Source organism: Xenopus laevis, chromosome 9_10L (assembly GCF_017654675.1).
Source record: "Xenopus laevis strain J_2021 chromosome 9_10L, Xenopus_laevis_v10.1, whole genome shotgun sequence".
NCBI classification, from domain to species: domain Eukaryota; kingdom Metazoa; phylum Chordata; class Amphibia; order Anura; family Pipidae; genus Xenopus; species Xenopus laevis.
In genome coordinates this window covers 29,706,120-29,722,415 of record NC_054387.1, presented here as the reverse complement: position 1 = coordinate 29,722,415, position 16,296 = coordinate 29,706,120, and the positions used below count along the sequence as shown (strand labels likewise).

The 16,296-nt window shown below is 40.7% G+C and overlaps 1 protein-coding gene across 1 annotated transcript; it reads right to left on the bottom strand.

The window, feature by feature from the left end:
• Positions 1-5,584: 5,584 nt before the first annotated feature.
• LOC108701002 (QRFP-like peptide receptor) lies at positions 5,585-9,845 on the bottom strand. Its single transcript, XM_018235115.2, has one exon. It carries the CDS (start codon positions 9,017-9,019, stop codon positions 7,799-7,801), a length of 1,221 nt encoding a protein of 406 aa, XP_018090604.1. The 5' UTR covers positions 9,020-9,845; the 3' UTR covers positions 5,585-7,798.
• Between the last annotated feature and the right edge of the window lie 6,451 nt (positions 9,846-16,296).

Below are 16,296 nucleotides of genomic sequence, written 5' to 3'. Positions count from 1 at the left end.
TTTCCTTTCTGTCTTCAATGTCGTGACAAATCAGTGTTCACATTTATTTAAATTGAATTTTCTGTTCTCTTTGGAATTGCTGTGAATGATTTATCTGCAAGGCTTGTAAAAATAACATCCTTCCGGTTATTTTAAATATGACAAGCTATGGGGGGTCCTGTGAGTTTTCTTGCTAAACTGTGACCACATGCTGACTTTTCTGTACATTTTTAGATGTTGTTCTCGTTGCTGTGGCTACGCTGGTGGGCTTGACTTGTCAGAATTAGACGCCTGTTTCATCTATGTGTATCTCATGCAGTGCGGAGGCAGACGAATCAATAGCTCAGATTGACTCCCATTTAAATGGAATCCAAGGGGTTTTTTTTTTTGGTGATGACACTTGTGCTTTGTTGACACTTGTGCTTTTGTTTAGTTTCCTACTTTTGATAAGTAAAAGAAGAAAATATCTCGGGCATATGAAGAATAATAAGGTGGCAATAGTCTGTATGGAAATGATACAACATTATACAAGAGACCCCTGCAGCACGTCATTGATTTCTCCATCGATTTTGAAGAAGAGTCAGCAACATGTGGTTGTTTGTGATAATGGGTTTTGCCAGTCTTTGTGCACAGAAACAAATAAGGGGTGATTTACAACTACTAGTATAGGTGCAGTTGGGCATTTTCCCCCCGCAATCAGTTGGTGCAAATAATCCCATTTTATTAAAAGTACTTCATTTAAAGGAGAAGTAAAGCTTAACTAAAGAAGTAGGATGTAAATGATGTTTAGCAGTAAAGATCTGTGCCTCCAAATATGCCCCAGTAGATGTGCTGATTCACTGCACATCTTCTGTCACTTACTGAGCTTAGGGACCCACTCACAATATACAGTACACTAGTACCCGCCCTGCTGCAACCCGCGCCCACCCACGCTTCGGGGTCCTTTTATAGACCCGCGCCAACGTGCCCCACCGATGACGTCACAAAAGGGGCGTAGAGAGCAGACGCGAGACTATAAAACCGGAAGTCGATTCCCGGCATTTGAAGGTGGCGAGAAGCAGTGCAAAGTTGACCTAAACCCGCCCAACCCGCGGGTATCGTGACGGCCCGCACATCACTACAGTACACATAGAATATAAATGTCACAATATATAGTGAATAAAGTACCCCCTTTTGTAAAATATAAGGATATTATAAGTTACCGAGGAGTTTCATGACCATATAAAAGCACGAGGCCGAAGGCCGAGTGTTTTTATACAGGTCATGGAACTCCGAGGTAACTTCTAATATCCTCATATTTTGCAACTGGGGGTACTTTATTTATTATAATACACAAGTTTTAGGGAGTCATGTGACAGAAATGACATCAGAACTCACCGTTTATAACTGATGACATCCGAACTCACCGTTTATAAGGATATAATTTACAAGATATATATGGCTTTTGTGTATTATAAGGCTGATAAGTAATTAATACAGATAATTACTACATGGCAGCTCAGAAGCCATTGCAATTAGCATCAGAATTTAAAAATCAGCCCTGTAGCATCATCTTATATTACAGGCCAACCTCATTTTCTGTTTGATAATTTGCGACAACCCCTAAGCTTTGCTTCTCAACAGCTGCTCAGAGCCCACTGAGCGTGATAGTGTTGAAGACACTTTCCAAGATGGTGACCCACTGTGACAAGTTTGAAGTCCTAGATTGAGAAGCTGAAACTTTAGGCTGGTGCAATAAGTGCAGTATATAAAATATGTCATTTTTAGCCATATTCATTTTTAGGGTTTAGTTCTCCTTTAATTCATTGTAGTTGCACTCAGTCGTACCTGCCTCCTGTACTGAATTAAGCAAAATTGCACCTATTGATGCAGGACCCAGGAGACACCATCATCTCTAAACCAGGCAGTAGCTCCAGGGTTCCCAAAGTGGCCTGGGTCTATTTTCAGCGCACAGCTGCGTCAACGTATAGAGCATGCATGTTCCTTGCACGCTGATTGCTGGTAATGACACCAACAAGAATTTTCAATGCAGTTGTATCCAACAGTTTTATCTGATTCGCATCAAAGTGCCGGAGTAATTGTATTAATGCATCAGGCTCAACTCTTCCTGGAATGGCACTGGAATACTGGGTAAAAAATGCTGCATTTTTAGTATGTTTTAGAATGGCCAGTTCTTTTCAATTGGTCTTTATTATTTATTTTTTTATAGTTTTTTATTTAATTGGCTTGATTCTTCTGAATCTTACCAGCTTTCAAATGGGTAATCACTTACCCCATCTAAAAAAAAAACAAATGCTCTGTAGGACCCTAGCAACCAGATAGCTGAAACTGCAAACTGGAGAGCTGCTGAATAAAAAGCTAACTCAAAAACTCAAAATAACAAAATTAAACAATTGTAAATTGTCTCAGAATATCACTTTCTACATTATACTTAAAGTTTATTTGAAGGTGAACTGCCCCTTTAATGATATCGTAAAATTCTCAGTTATGGCTGGGATTGTTCATGCTGGAGAAGAGGCGCATACTTATTATCGAATAATAATCTCTCTAATACTTTATTTACTAGCTGCGTCAGCTACTAGCTGATGCAAGGTCACCCTTTCCGATTAAAAGAAAGGAGGTTCCGTCTAAATATTTGGAAGGGTTTTATTACAGTGAGAGCTGTGAAGATGTGGAATTCTTTCCCTGAATCAGTTGTACTGGCTGATACATTAGATAGCTTTAGGAAGGGGTTGGAAGGTAATTGAGAAAATACAGTTATTGAAATTAACTAAATACAAAATAGATCCAGAGACTGGTCCAAATGCCATATTTGAGTTTCTTCTCCTGCAACAGCTTGTTGGAATGCTAGGTTTAGACAAAAAGGTTGATGTAGACATCTTTAAAAAGGGAAGTAATAATGTTAATATTATCTATTAAATTATATAAAAGCTCTAAAAGCAATAGAAGAAAAATAGTGATGCGCTTTTGAATGAGCTCTTGTGTTACTCCTACTCTTGCAAAATAAATGCCTGCACTGATCGATGACCGACACATCCACTGGAGACGCTATTAATAACAATGCGGCTTTATTAGAACACACAGCGTGACATCAAATTGACAGTGGGTGTGCAAGAAACATACGCATTTTGTGCCTCTGTACTTGGCACTTCCTCAGAGTTAAGTGTGCATCACATGTTATAGTATTTAAATAGGCTCACAAATCAGTGTCAATCAGTGTTAAAGATAAAGTGCATGTGATGATAATACTAATATTAACAATTGATAAAACCATTGAACATATTACTATGGGAAATAAAAATGACAGTGTACTTAAACGTCTTAAGAATATAACAATTACAAGAAATATACAGAAATATATAAAGAATATATAGAAAGTGACCTTAATAAAATAGTGATGTGAGTTAGTAAATTCATAAATGTTGAAAATTAATACCAAATACAGTGGTGTGAAAAACTATTTGCCCCCTTCCTGATTTCTTATTCTTTTGCATGTTTGTCACACAAAATGTTTCTGATCATCAAACACATTTAACTATTAGTCAAAGATAACACAAGTAAACACAAAATGCAGTTTTTAAATGAGGGTTTTTTTTATTTAGGGAGAAAAGAAATCCAAACCTGTGTGAAAAAGTAAATGCCCCCTGAACCTAATAACTGGTTGGGCCACCCTTAGCAGCAATAACTGCATTCAAGCATTTGCGATAACTTGCATCGAGTCTTTTACAGCACTCTGGAGGAATTTTGGCCCACTCATCTTTGCAGAATTGTTGTAATTCAGCTTTATTTGAGGGTTTTCTAGCATGAACCGCCTTTTTAAGGTCATGCCACAACATCTCAATAGGATTCAGGTCAGGACTTTGACTAGGCCACTCCAAAGTCTTCATTTTGTTTTTCTTCAGCCATTCAGAGGTGGATTTGCTGGTGTGTTTTGGGTCATTGTCCTGCTGCAGCACCCAAGATCGCTTCAGCTTGAGTTGACGAACAGATGGCCGGACATTCTCCTTCAGGATTTTTTGGTAGACAGTAGAATTCATGGTTCCATCTATCACAGCAAGTCTTCCAGGTCCTGAAGCAGCAAAACAACCCCAGACCATCACACTACCACCACCATATTTTTACTGTTAGTATGATGTTCTTTTTCTGAAATGCTGTGTTACTTTTACGCCAGATGTAATGGGACGCGCACCTTCCAAAAAGTTCAACTTTTGTCTCGTCGGTCCACAAGGTATTTTCCCAAAAGTCTTGGCAATCATTGAGATGTTTTTTAGCAAAATTGAGACGAGCCTTAATGTTCTTTTTGCTTAAAAGTGGTTTGTGCCTTGGAAATCTGCCATGCAGGCCGTTTTTGCCCAGTGTCTTTCTTATGGTGGAGTCGTGAACACTGACCTTAATTGAGGCAAGTGAGGCCTGCAGTTCTTTAGATGTTGTCCTGGGGTCTTTTGTGGCCTCTCGGATGAGTTGTCTCTGCGCTCTTGGGGTAATTTTGGTCGGCCGGCCACTCCTGGGAAGGTTCACCACTGTTCCATGTTTTTGCCATTTGTGGATAATGGCTCTCACTGTGGTTCGCTGGAGTCCCAAAGCTTTAGAAATGGCTTTATAACCTTTGAAATTGAACTCAGGTGTGATAAACCACAGTTAAGTTATTTTTTAACAAGGGGGGCAATCACTTTTTCACACAGGCCCATGTAGATTTGGAGTTTTTTTTCTCCCTTAATAACGTAAACCTTCATTTAAAAAATGCATTTTGTGTTCAATTATGTTATCTTTGACTAATAGTTAACGGTTTTTGATGAGCAGAAACATTTAAGTGTGACAAACATGCAAAAGAATAAGAAATCAGGAAGGGGGCAAATAGTTTTTCACACCACTGTATATTAACTCCAAACTAAGTAGAAGTTAAAAACAACCATTATTCATTTTGCTCCATTACTCTATATACTCTGTTGATGTGATTAAGTAATTCTAACGAAGTCTGTATACTCCTGATCCACTTTGTATAATATTAATCCAGACCACGTGAAAGCAATAACAAACTGCAGTTACTCCTGCTTCCATATATAAAATGTACTGTATGGAGTACGCTAGGATTGTTGCAGCATTTAGTTATATGTTGAATGTCAGTGATCTTTGCAACCTCTGTAAATATAGAGACCTACTTTCCTTTATAAAATTACAAGAAGTCACCATTGTAATGGTCACAAAGGTCTGAGGTGGATTCTAATAGTCTTATATTACGTAAAGGAGAACTAAATCCTAAAGTTAAAAAACCCTTACCACCCTATATAGACCCCCCCCCAGTCTAGCTGCTACCCCGGTCAAATGCCCCTAAGTCTTTACTTACCCCTCTGTGCAGATTCTGTCCAGCGGAGTTCACAGCAGCCATCTTCTTCTCTTCGGTAATCTTCGGAATGAGACTGGCGTATTGGCGCATGCGCAGTTGGAGCAATTTTCTGTTTCGGGGCAACTGTGCATGCGCCGAAACTCACAGAAATTGCCGAAGCACTGATCTCATTCCGAAGATTACCAAAGCTGCTGAAGATAGCGCCCGTGAACTCCGCTGGACAGAATCTGCACGAAGGGGAAAGTAAAGATTTATGGGCATTCGGAGTAGGGAGGGGGGTCTATGTAGGGTAGGGTTTTTTTAACTTGAGCGTTTAGTTCTACTGTAAAGGGGTTGTTCACCTTCTAAAAAATTTTTTCCGTTCAGCTGTTTTCCGATTGTCCCCCAAAAATAAAGTCTTTTTAAAATAAGCTCAGTAATTCAGGTGCAGATTCTGAACTGTTACAATTGCTCTATTAGTTGATATATTTCTCAGCAGCATCTTTGTAATATTAGTAACTATTGTATCAATTCTAACAGCTGCCTTTAATGAAACTCAGGGATCCTGAAAGATCCCACAGATAACACATGTATCAACTAAGAGTATCAATTTAGAACAGTTACAGAGTCTGCACCCCCCCCCCCAAACTGCTTCAGAAAGACATAGGAAAAATGAAACTTTACACTTTAATATAAGACAAATGGTCACAAATAGAAAGTAATTGTAAAAGGGCTTCATTTCTGGTGAGCTATCTGAAACAACTAGGTGTTTGAAGCTGAACAACCCATCATGCAACTTGGGACAGGTGCCCTATCAACACCTTCCTTCATGCACAATCATATCACATGATATCCCATTTTCCTGCATCACTATAAGCGTTACTGCCTGCACTACTGGCAAGCTCAACACTCTCAACAACTTCCCCTCTAGTTCCCCTCCAGCACCTTCACTGTTCACTGTCATATTTAACTTCCAAGGCTTTCACTCTCTTGCTTCCTTCCTTGCATATGGCGCCCCTTTGTATATCAGTCAACAATACTTTGCACATCACCCAGGATTAAGGTTGCCACCTTTTCTGGAAAAAAATACCAGCCTTCCTAAATATTTATATTTTTTACCCCTATTAATAACATTGGGATTAACCATAATTTTTAGGTGGCAACCCTACCCAGGATTCCCACCCAAACTCTTAATCACCCCTTCTTCCCCAATCCCATATTGTGATCTGAGTCTGAGAGCCTCAGCAGTTAGCAAGCCTGGACTGCCAATCTTCACTATTTATTCGGCTGGTGGGGGGCTGTTTGGGTCTCTGTGTACATGAAATTCCATGTCTTATATTTAATCCCAGTCTGGATTTGGCTGTTGGTCAGTAATATCCTGCACCAGATAGCAACATCGGTGACAACCGTGCAATGAAATGGAAAGCGGGGGGGGGTTGTCGCCAGTATTAGGGGAAATAGGGCAGAATATTTCCCAGTGTCTCTGTGAGCCAATGTCATCCTGAGAAAGTGTTTATAAAAGATATAAAGAGCTAAGTCAATGTTAGGGTGTATAAAAATGTATTGCACTCAATGGGATTTACCAACAACAAAACAAACATTTATTAATGAGGTTAGATCAGCTACAGTCCTAAGTTTCAGTCCATCTTGCTTTGTTGTACCCTTTAACCCACAGCCGGAATACCTTCCCAAACAATCCCTACTGCTGCCATAGACTACACTTGGAGAAGGAATGGTGGGGGGATGAACAGAAAAGCTGGGACCCCCATCTGACAACTGCTGCTAAACCACAAGTCTCAGCATTTAGTAAAAGCCAAAGGCTTGCAAATCCCAACACAGGGTGTTGGGATTTGCAGTTTAGCAACAACTGGAGGGCTGCAGTTTAGACTGCACTTTCTAAATATCTAATAGCAGTTACACATAATGATGTTATCAGTCTTTCCAACCTGCTACAGTTGCATTGTGACGAGGCCCCTTTAAATGCAGGACACCTATTTGAAACACAATTTTTCAATAAAGCAGCTTTTGGGTTTGCCATTGTATGAACATAAAAAAGGGGTCTAGTACCATTACCATAGTAACATTACCATTGGGGAACTCTCACTATAAGACAAGAGCCTCAGTCACTTTGTTCAACAACACTGCAAAATATCAATAAGGACTGCAGTTTCCCAAGAGGTTCTGTGTCAGCTGAAGTTCTGCAGAGAGTTTGGCAATAATAATCTTAGAGAAAATTCCAACTTTTCAATGGACCAATCATGACTGTGGGACAGTGGAGTAATTAGGTATTACTGGGCCCCACAGCAATATGTTTAGAGGTTGACTTGTTTTACAACTATTTATTGAAATTGTATATGAATTAGGGGCCCCTATACCTCATGGGCCCCCCTGCAGCCACAGGGTCTGCTTCCTCTGTAGTTACACCCCTGCTGTGGGTCCTTGTTTAGATAGTCTGAACTCAAGTCCCCTGTTAATATAAGGAGATACCGATGGGGGTTAGATCTGAACCCCTGTCCCAGACTGTAGAAAAGTGTCAGTTTTGGTGGCCCCATTTCTCTCAGCCCTTAACATTGCATTGGTTCTATCTTTGCCAGCTTTATAATGTAACAGTGTGGGTGTCTGTGGTTCCCCATTTGCTTGGCTCATAGAAAGGCTGAAAATGGAAGAGAGTTTCTCTCTGTAGCTGCTCTTAAACCGCTTAGCTGACCTGTACAGATTGCCAACAAAGCAGTAGCACAAGGGGTTCAATGTGGAATTGGTAAGACCAAGCCACTGAGCGAAAGGTCTCAACTGGAGAATCCACTCGTGTTGTGGGTCTGCCAAGATCTCCCCAGATGGCACATACATCATGTTAATGTCTATCCACATGTCCACTGCATACAGAGGAAGCCAAGACAAGGTAAACAGAAGAACCAAAGCCACCACCATCTTGGCGATTTTCTTACGGATTTTCAGCCTGGAGCCCGACAGGGATCGGTTGTGGTTGTGGATGACCTTGTCGTTTTCGCCCCAGAGTCGGCGACCCGTCAGGAAACAGATGAGGAGGTTAAAGGAGACGGGGAAGCCATAGAGCGCACAGAACAACAAGAAGTTGTAGAACAATTTGTGATGGACACTTGGCCAGGTTTCTGTGCAGAGGACAATGGTCAGTTTGCCCGGGGACAGGACCAGGGTCTGGGTCTTGTTCATGAAGATGAGAGGGAAGCACAGGCTGGAAGAAGAGATCCACACAAGGCAGATCATGAGCAATATTCTTTTGGAAGTGAAGAAAGTTCTTGCCTGTAGAGGACTATGGACACTGTAGTATCTGTTCAGACTAATGGCAGCCAAGGTCAGGACACTGGCAGAGACAGACACCGCCTGGACAAAGGGCACAGCTCGGCATAGAAACGCGCCAAAGACCCAAGCGCTGTGCAGCTGGTGCCCCAGGTTGATTGGCATACAGACGCAGATCACCATCATGTCGCACACGGCCAAGTTGACAAGGAGATTCCGTGTGGCTGATACTGTGGGTAAGTGGCATCTTCTCCTTCTGCGACCTCCCAAAACCCTAAGAGCCATAATGTTGCCCACCAAGCCGGCCAGGAAGGACAGACAGTACATGACCAGCAGGACTATGGTGTCAGAAGACAGGACACTGCTGGGCAAGCTCAACGATCCCCACAGACTATTGTTCTTAAGCGAGAAATATCCGAACGAGGATCCGTTCCACTCCATCGTGCCCAAGCCGGCTGCTTCTCTCTTTAGGATCGCACGCTACTTAGCGCAGTCTCTGCGACAAACTCGCGCCACTTCATAGGGGTAATCAACCAGCAACCGCCTTGGATTATCGTCACCCCCAACCGTGTGAAGCCTTTGCGCTCGCTGGATCTGCAGAAAAGACAGATCGCATGAACAGCTTGGGAAACGCTCGGGCGCAGCTCAGGCGCTCATTATAAACTGGGCTGACTTCCCTTTGAGCTTCCAATTCTGGGGGCACTGATAACATTCCATCAGCGATATGGGCACAAGCCAATGATGCCTCATTAAACGCTGCTCCCGCATGGACTCATTACATTTCATTAAGGGGTTGTTCACCCTTGAGTTAACGTTTGGTATGACGTAGAGCAGGGGTCCCCAACCACCAGGCTGCTGACTGTCCTGAACTGGGCCACCGAACAATGAACGTACTGTGCCCAAGTTGGACGCTGACCCCTCCGACCCCCTCCAACAACGTCCCTGACCCCTCCTGACCTCCATCCAAACCCCCTCCGACCCCCGTCCTTGGAAAAAAAATTGGCTCTTTTTTGGTCCCTGGGCCGAAAAAGGTGGAGACCCCTGATGTAGAGACTGATATTGAGTGGTGTAACTACCAGGGGTGCAGAAAGTGCGATTGCACCCGGGCCCACACCCTATTGGGCCCATGGAGCCGCAATGATTTTTACAGTTCACATGCCAGCAGCATTCTGGTGCAAGATTCATAGAGAGGAGGGCCCGACAGGGGTGCCCGGTGCCCTTCCTGTACCAGGGCCTGCCGGCGAGTAGTTACGCCACTGCTGATATTCTGAGACAATTTGCAATTGGTTTTCATTTTTTCTTCTATTTGTGATTTTTGAGTTATTTAGCTTTTTATTCAGCAACTCTCCAGTTTTCCAGTTTCAGCTATTTGGTCGCTAGGGTCCAATTTACCCGATGCACTGATTTGAATAAAAGACTAGAATATGAATGGGAGAGGACCAGCATAGAAAGTAGCAATAACAATACATTTGTGACCTTACAGAGCATTTGTTTATAAGATGGGGTCAGTGACCCCCATTTGAAAGCTGAAAAGAGTCAGTAGAAAATAATTCAAAAACTATGAAAAAGTTTAATTGAAAAGCTGCTTAGAACTGGGCATTCTAGAACATGCTAAAAGTTAACTTAAAGGTGAACTACCCCTTTAAATAAAGCTGAAACAGCTCCCTGCACTGGAAGAAACGACACAGGCGCAAGCACTGGAGAGTCAAAACCTACAGCACAGATATTCTGGAGAATTCTTCAGAAACAAACTTTATACCATTCCTACTTCATATTGAAAAATACCGACCACATACTGTACATCACTGAGTATAATGTGATCATGGCACAAAGAATGCCTGTGAAGTCTAATCCTTAAAAGGGTTGTTCACCCTTGAGTTAACTTTTAGGATGATGTAGAGAGTAATATTCTCAGCCCATTTGCCATTGGTTTTCGTTTATTATAATTTATGTTTTATGAGTTATTTACATTTATATTCAGCAGATCTCCAGTTTGCAATTTCAGCAATCTGGTTGCCAGTGTCCAAATTACCCTAGCAACCATGCATTGATTTGAATAAGAGACTGGAATATGAGTAGGAGAGGGCCTGAATAGAAAGGGCAGTAATAAAAAGTAGCAATAACAACAATTTCTTAGAGGTTTGGACAGGAACAGTTCTCCATAATGAGGAATTGTCCTAATGATAAATCGGTTTTGCACCCAAACTCTTGTTTATCTCATACAATCAATTATATGGCCAAAAGGTATGCTAATGATGATCAAGGTTCTAACTGGGAGAGGTGGCTCAGAAGCAGGAGCGTAACTATAGAAGCAGAGCCTGTGGCTGCAGGGGGGCCCAGGAGGTATAGAGGCCCCATACATATAGTTTCAATAAATATTGATAAAACAAGTCAACCTGTAATCATTTTGGGGGCCTGAAAAAATATTTTGCTGTGGGGCCCAGTAATATCAAGTTATGGATTTGGATAATAAAAAGTAGCTTAGAATGACATTGAGAAAGGGGGTTGATCCCCTGAAACGTTGTGCAGAGATCTGAATAAATCATAAAAATTCAGCACATTTTGCTTGGTGAGTGCTATCTGATTTCTATTTGTTATTGCTAGAATGACATTGTAACCAGTCAGTGAGTTCATTGATTTCCATCTTTTCTGTATAGTGATGGGCGAATTTATTCGGTGCAATTTCGCCCAAAAACGGTCAACGGCGTCCAAAAAAACGAGACGCCGGCACAGTTTCACAAACATTTTGCCGTTTTGCTGGAAATTCGCAAAAGCCCCAAATTCGCCCATCACTATTCCTGTAGCCAAAGAATATGCATAAATTCTGAATGCAGATGTGATATGTGTTTTCCTGTATAGAACTATCCACTGCTTGCCTTTATTAAAACCACGCCCAGGTACAGATGACCCACAGCAATTGCATAATTATAGAGGAATATAATAGCAATGCTGTCCAACTGCTGAGGTACAGAGGGCTGGAATTTTTCTGCTTTACATGGTGGAGGACAGATAATATTAACCACTCCCTGTTTTTAAACCACACCAATTTAAACCACACCCATTTTATCACAAGACCATATAAATTAATGGTGATACACCAAAAAAAAAAGAAAGAAAAAGGCTTGTTCTCACTACAGGGGTATACCCCATCATCCAAAACAAGTTATAAAAAAAGTCATATTAAAACATGCCCTGAAAGTAATATTGACACTAAAAAAATTATTTTTAAAATATTAATCTACACATATTTATCAAAGGTCGAGGTGAATTTTCGATTAAAAAAATGAGATTTTTGAGCTATTTTTTTTGTACTTCGACTAGGGAATAGTCTAAACTCGATTCAAATTTGAAAAAAAGTAGAATATCGAAATTTACTATGTACTGTCTCTTTAAAAACTTGACCGACCATTTGCCATCTAAAACCTACCGAATTGCCGTTTTAGCCTATGAGGGACCTCCTAGAACCATTTTGGAGTTAATTGCTGGACTTTGAAAAATCTAAGTTTTTTTTGGGAAAAACTTACAATTCGCTATTAATTCGATTCGTACGATTTGAACCAGACCTATTCGATCGAAAACAGACCTATTCGACCAAAAAAAAAAACCTTCAACTTAATTTCGGTTGATCTTTTTGAATTCGAATTTCGAAGTTTTTTCAATTCGAAATTCGACCCTTGATAAATATGCCCCTAAAAGTTACCTATAGGTCATGTTGATTGTTGTTTGCTGAAAGCTCTGCTTTTGTGAGTAATTGTCACTTGAAGTTCCTAAACCTGTTTTGCTAACCTGACTGTCCCATCTCAGTCATGTCAGTTAGAGTTTCTAATGCTAATGGACTCCTGCAGCACAAATATGGCAGCCCCCTCATAGAGGAACATGGGGGTAAGAAAGGTAATGTAAAAGCATTAGGCAAATACTTTTATGGCAAAATTATAAATAGCATTCAAAGACAATGTTATGATAGATATAAAAAAGGTTATTTTCTGATGTCAGTATCTCTTTAAATCCATATGCCTCCTCTTCCCTTGTGAATAACACAGCAACCCCCCAGTACATGATTAAACAACTTAAGGACCCCCTAATAACTATTTCTAAATGCTATCAAAACCCCACAACAAACCACAGGCAAACTAGGGCAGGCAGAGTAAGGCACACACATAAGTGGGACAGGTGCAGGCAGAGTAGAGCAGCTAACAGGACCACTACATAAGTGATACAGTGCCGGTGCCCCCAGCAATCCCTATGAGGTGCAGTTAATCTCAGTGCGGATACCTTTTAAAGCTTACACAAGAGAAGCAGTCACAGCAGGCAGAATTTTATGTGGGGGGCCATCGGGGCCAGTTGGACAGCACTACCCTACCCTGCTGCTCTTCTTCTTTAAATTTTCACTCTCAAAGAAAGAAAGAAAGAAAGAAAGAAGCTTCTGGTGGCATTGGGGGTTGTGAACGCCAGCAGTTATGTGTGCCAGGCCCCTCTGAAAATTTTCTGTCATGTTAAAGGGCATGTAAAGGCAAAACAATAACATCCTATTTTTACTTTCTTTAATGAAAAAGAAACCTATCTCCATTTCTTTGATTAAAAAATGTGTACCATTTTTAAAAGAAACCTGACTGTATACAGTGAAATTCTCCCTTCATTTACAGCTGTGGATAGGAATTGTCAGATGGTCCCTAACTGCTCTGCAGGGAAATAATCATACTTATGAACAGCAGGGGGAGCCCCCGCCTTACTTCCCAGCCATGCAGAACTTAATCAGCTTTGTTTGTTTCCCTGTAGAGCAGTCGGTGACTGTGTAGAGATTTGTATTGGATTTTATTTTTGCCTTTACATCCCCTTTACTGTTTCCAACTCCAGCTACAGGGACAAAGATCATGAAGCCAGATTTAAACAGATAAACTATTTGTATTTGAAAGATTATTTTTCTGCAGCCACTGGTTCTGCAGAGATGGAGAAAGTTTGTATTAAACAATACAAAAACTATAAAATCCACATTAGATTACATGACAACACAGGACCCAGTGCAGTCTGCCTATTCTGATTATTAATCAGTCTTGCTGTATCGGTTATTATTTGACTTGTGATGTTTTGATAATTTATGATGATCCCTAAGCAGCAGCCCAGACCACACTGAGCATGTGCACAGTCTTGGTCTTGCAAAGATGTTTAACAAAGTTACAAGATGGTGACCCCCTGTGGCCAACTTTGAAAGCATAAATCATTTATTTTATTAGGCTTGTGTTGCAGTAAGTTCATGTTATGTTTAGTATACAAAAGACAGCATTTCTAGCCTTATTCTATTTTAGACTTTAGTTGCCCTTTAAGTCAATGGCCCTCAGCATTTATCTGTCCCTCCACTCCACCCAATCATCAGCTGGCCCGGTCCCACCCCAATAGTTTGCAGCAGGGAAATAATGGCAAAAAAAACAAGTGCTTGCCAAGTGACTTGCAGCGCAAATGTAACTAGTGTTTTATTTTTGCTGACTTTTAAATAAACTATCTATAATATTCTTTCTGGGCCCCATTGCCGCTGTGGGGTCTGTTTCTTTTGTAATTATGTCACTGAATGTAAACAATAATTTTATTGGATGCCATTGGTTCATGCCCAGCTGCAAATTTTCCCAGTCTTGATAAAAATGTGCCTGAGTATCAGGTCTGACTGACTATGAAGGTGGCACATATTCAGTTAGGGGTGATAATACTATAATTGACTAAATAACGGAATATCTAAAAAATCTGAATGTAAAAATAATCAAATTCTTTGTTAATTTAGGAAAAGCTTGAACAGTGTAGAAAAGTAGATAAATGGCCTTGTGTAGCTTTCACTGATTTGCAGGTTCACTCAAACTCCTATGGGGTGATATAACTAAATACACTAAATTTGCCCAGGTGCAGTAACCAAGAGCAGCCAATCAGCAGGCAGCATTTAATGGTCACCTGTTTAAAAATCTTTTAAATGGTTAAATATCCGATTTCTTCACTTGGTAATAGACTTCCACTTGCTTTATGTCTGGAAATATCAATCAGAGCAATAACAAGAAATAACAAGAAACAATAACACTGGTTTAGTAATGGGACCTTGTTGTCCAGAATGCTTGGGACCAGGGGTTTTCCATAATGGATATTTCCGTAATTTGGATCTTCATACCTTAAGTGTACTAGAAAATCAAGTAAACGTTAAATAAACCCAATATTCTGGTTTTGCTTCAAATAAGGGTTAATTATAGCTTAGTTTGGATCAAGTACAAGGTACTGTATTATTATTACAGATAAAGATGTTTATTCTACATATACAGGCAGACATACCCTAACAAAATATTGAATCATTCAAAAGGTTTATTTATCCTTCAGATGGGGGTTTTCACCTTCCTTTGAATCAGCTAGCAGTTAGTCAGGGTTCACTACCATATATAAGGTTGAACTTGATGGACTTGTGCCTTTTTTCAACCTCATCTACAATTTCAAATCATTTCCTGAGCTACAAGCACCAAGCGCATACATTGCACTGTTACCAGACAGGTAGAGGAGGGACATACAAAGGTATTGAGTAAACTCGACAGGAATTCCCCATACTTAGCCCACTCACTGTGGCTCCCTTGTTTGCCTCTACTGCCTGCTGCTAGCTAACAACGCTATGCAAGCACTTGAAATTGGTGATTTTGAGAAAATGTTTAACTGTGAGCTACAAAAGGATACAGGTCCCACGGGATACCAGTGACGAAAGTCTCTCTTGGATTTAAATAAATACTTACTCAAATCGAGCCTGGCCCCGAAGTTCCCCCTAGGCCTGACTTGAACCATTCAGATTCACTCAGGATATTAACCAGACAGCTTTATTTGAGGTATACTTTAATACAGAGTAATATAATACAGAGTATTAAATAGTAGCTCATACGTCCTGAAAGCTTGCGAGGACGTGGAGGGAACAATTAGCAATACAACAGAAGACCATTTCTTCTTCCATGGGGCTGACCAGCACTAGATTAGCTGATCGAAGTCTCTCTACGTTGCACAGCAACAAACAAAAAGAATCCTCTGCCTCAGTATATTTCATGGTACTGGTACGGGATCCGTTATTTGGAAACATTATCTGGAAAGCTTTGAATTACAGAAATGCAGTTTCCTATAGACTCCATTACTAGCAAATAATCCAAATTTTTAAACATTTACTTTTCCCCCTTTCTCTATTGCTGACCTTTTTTTTTATTGCAAACTTTTTCTGCCCACTTTTTCTCCCTGCAGACAAAATAATGAACTACGCTCTCCACATTTTATCAGGCATTACAAAAATCACCCATCCGGTATTTGATCAAAACCTTAGCACTGGCTGTGTGCAGGATAAAGCCCTGAGTTTAATTAGCAAAAAACTAGAGAAAACAGCTCAATTAGATCTACATAAATATAGGAAGGGTAATACTGTGCCTACTAATATATACTGTATATGTAGGTATAATATTGCCCCCTGTATGCACACAAGATAGAAAAGGGGTAGTGTTTGCTTTTCCACCAGCCACTAAGGGCAGGGGAAGAGGACCATCCACTTTCCTTAGCATGTGTTTTTGTATGCGGGCGGAGGAAAGAGAATCTGCGGTCATCCAGTCCTTTTGTGTTTCTAGATTGACAGGCACAATGAAAATGCAAACTAATGTGTTTCCGCTCTGAGATCCACTCAAAAATGCAGGCTGAACATAGCAGATGATCCAATCAGTGTGCCCCTGCCC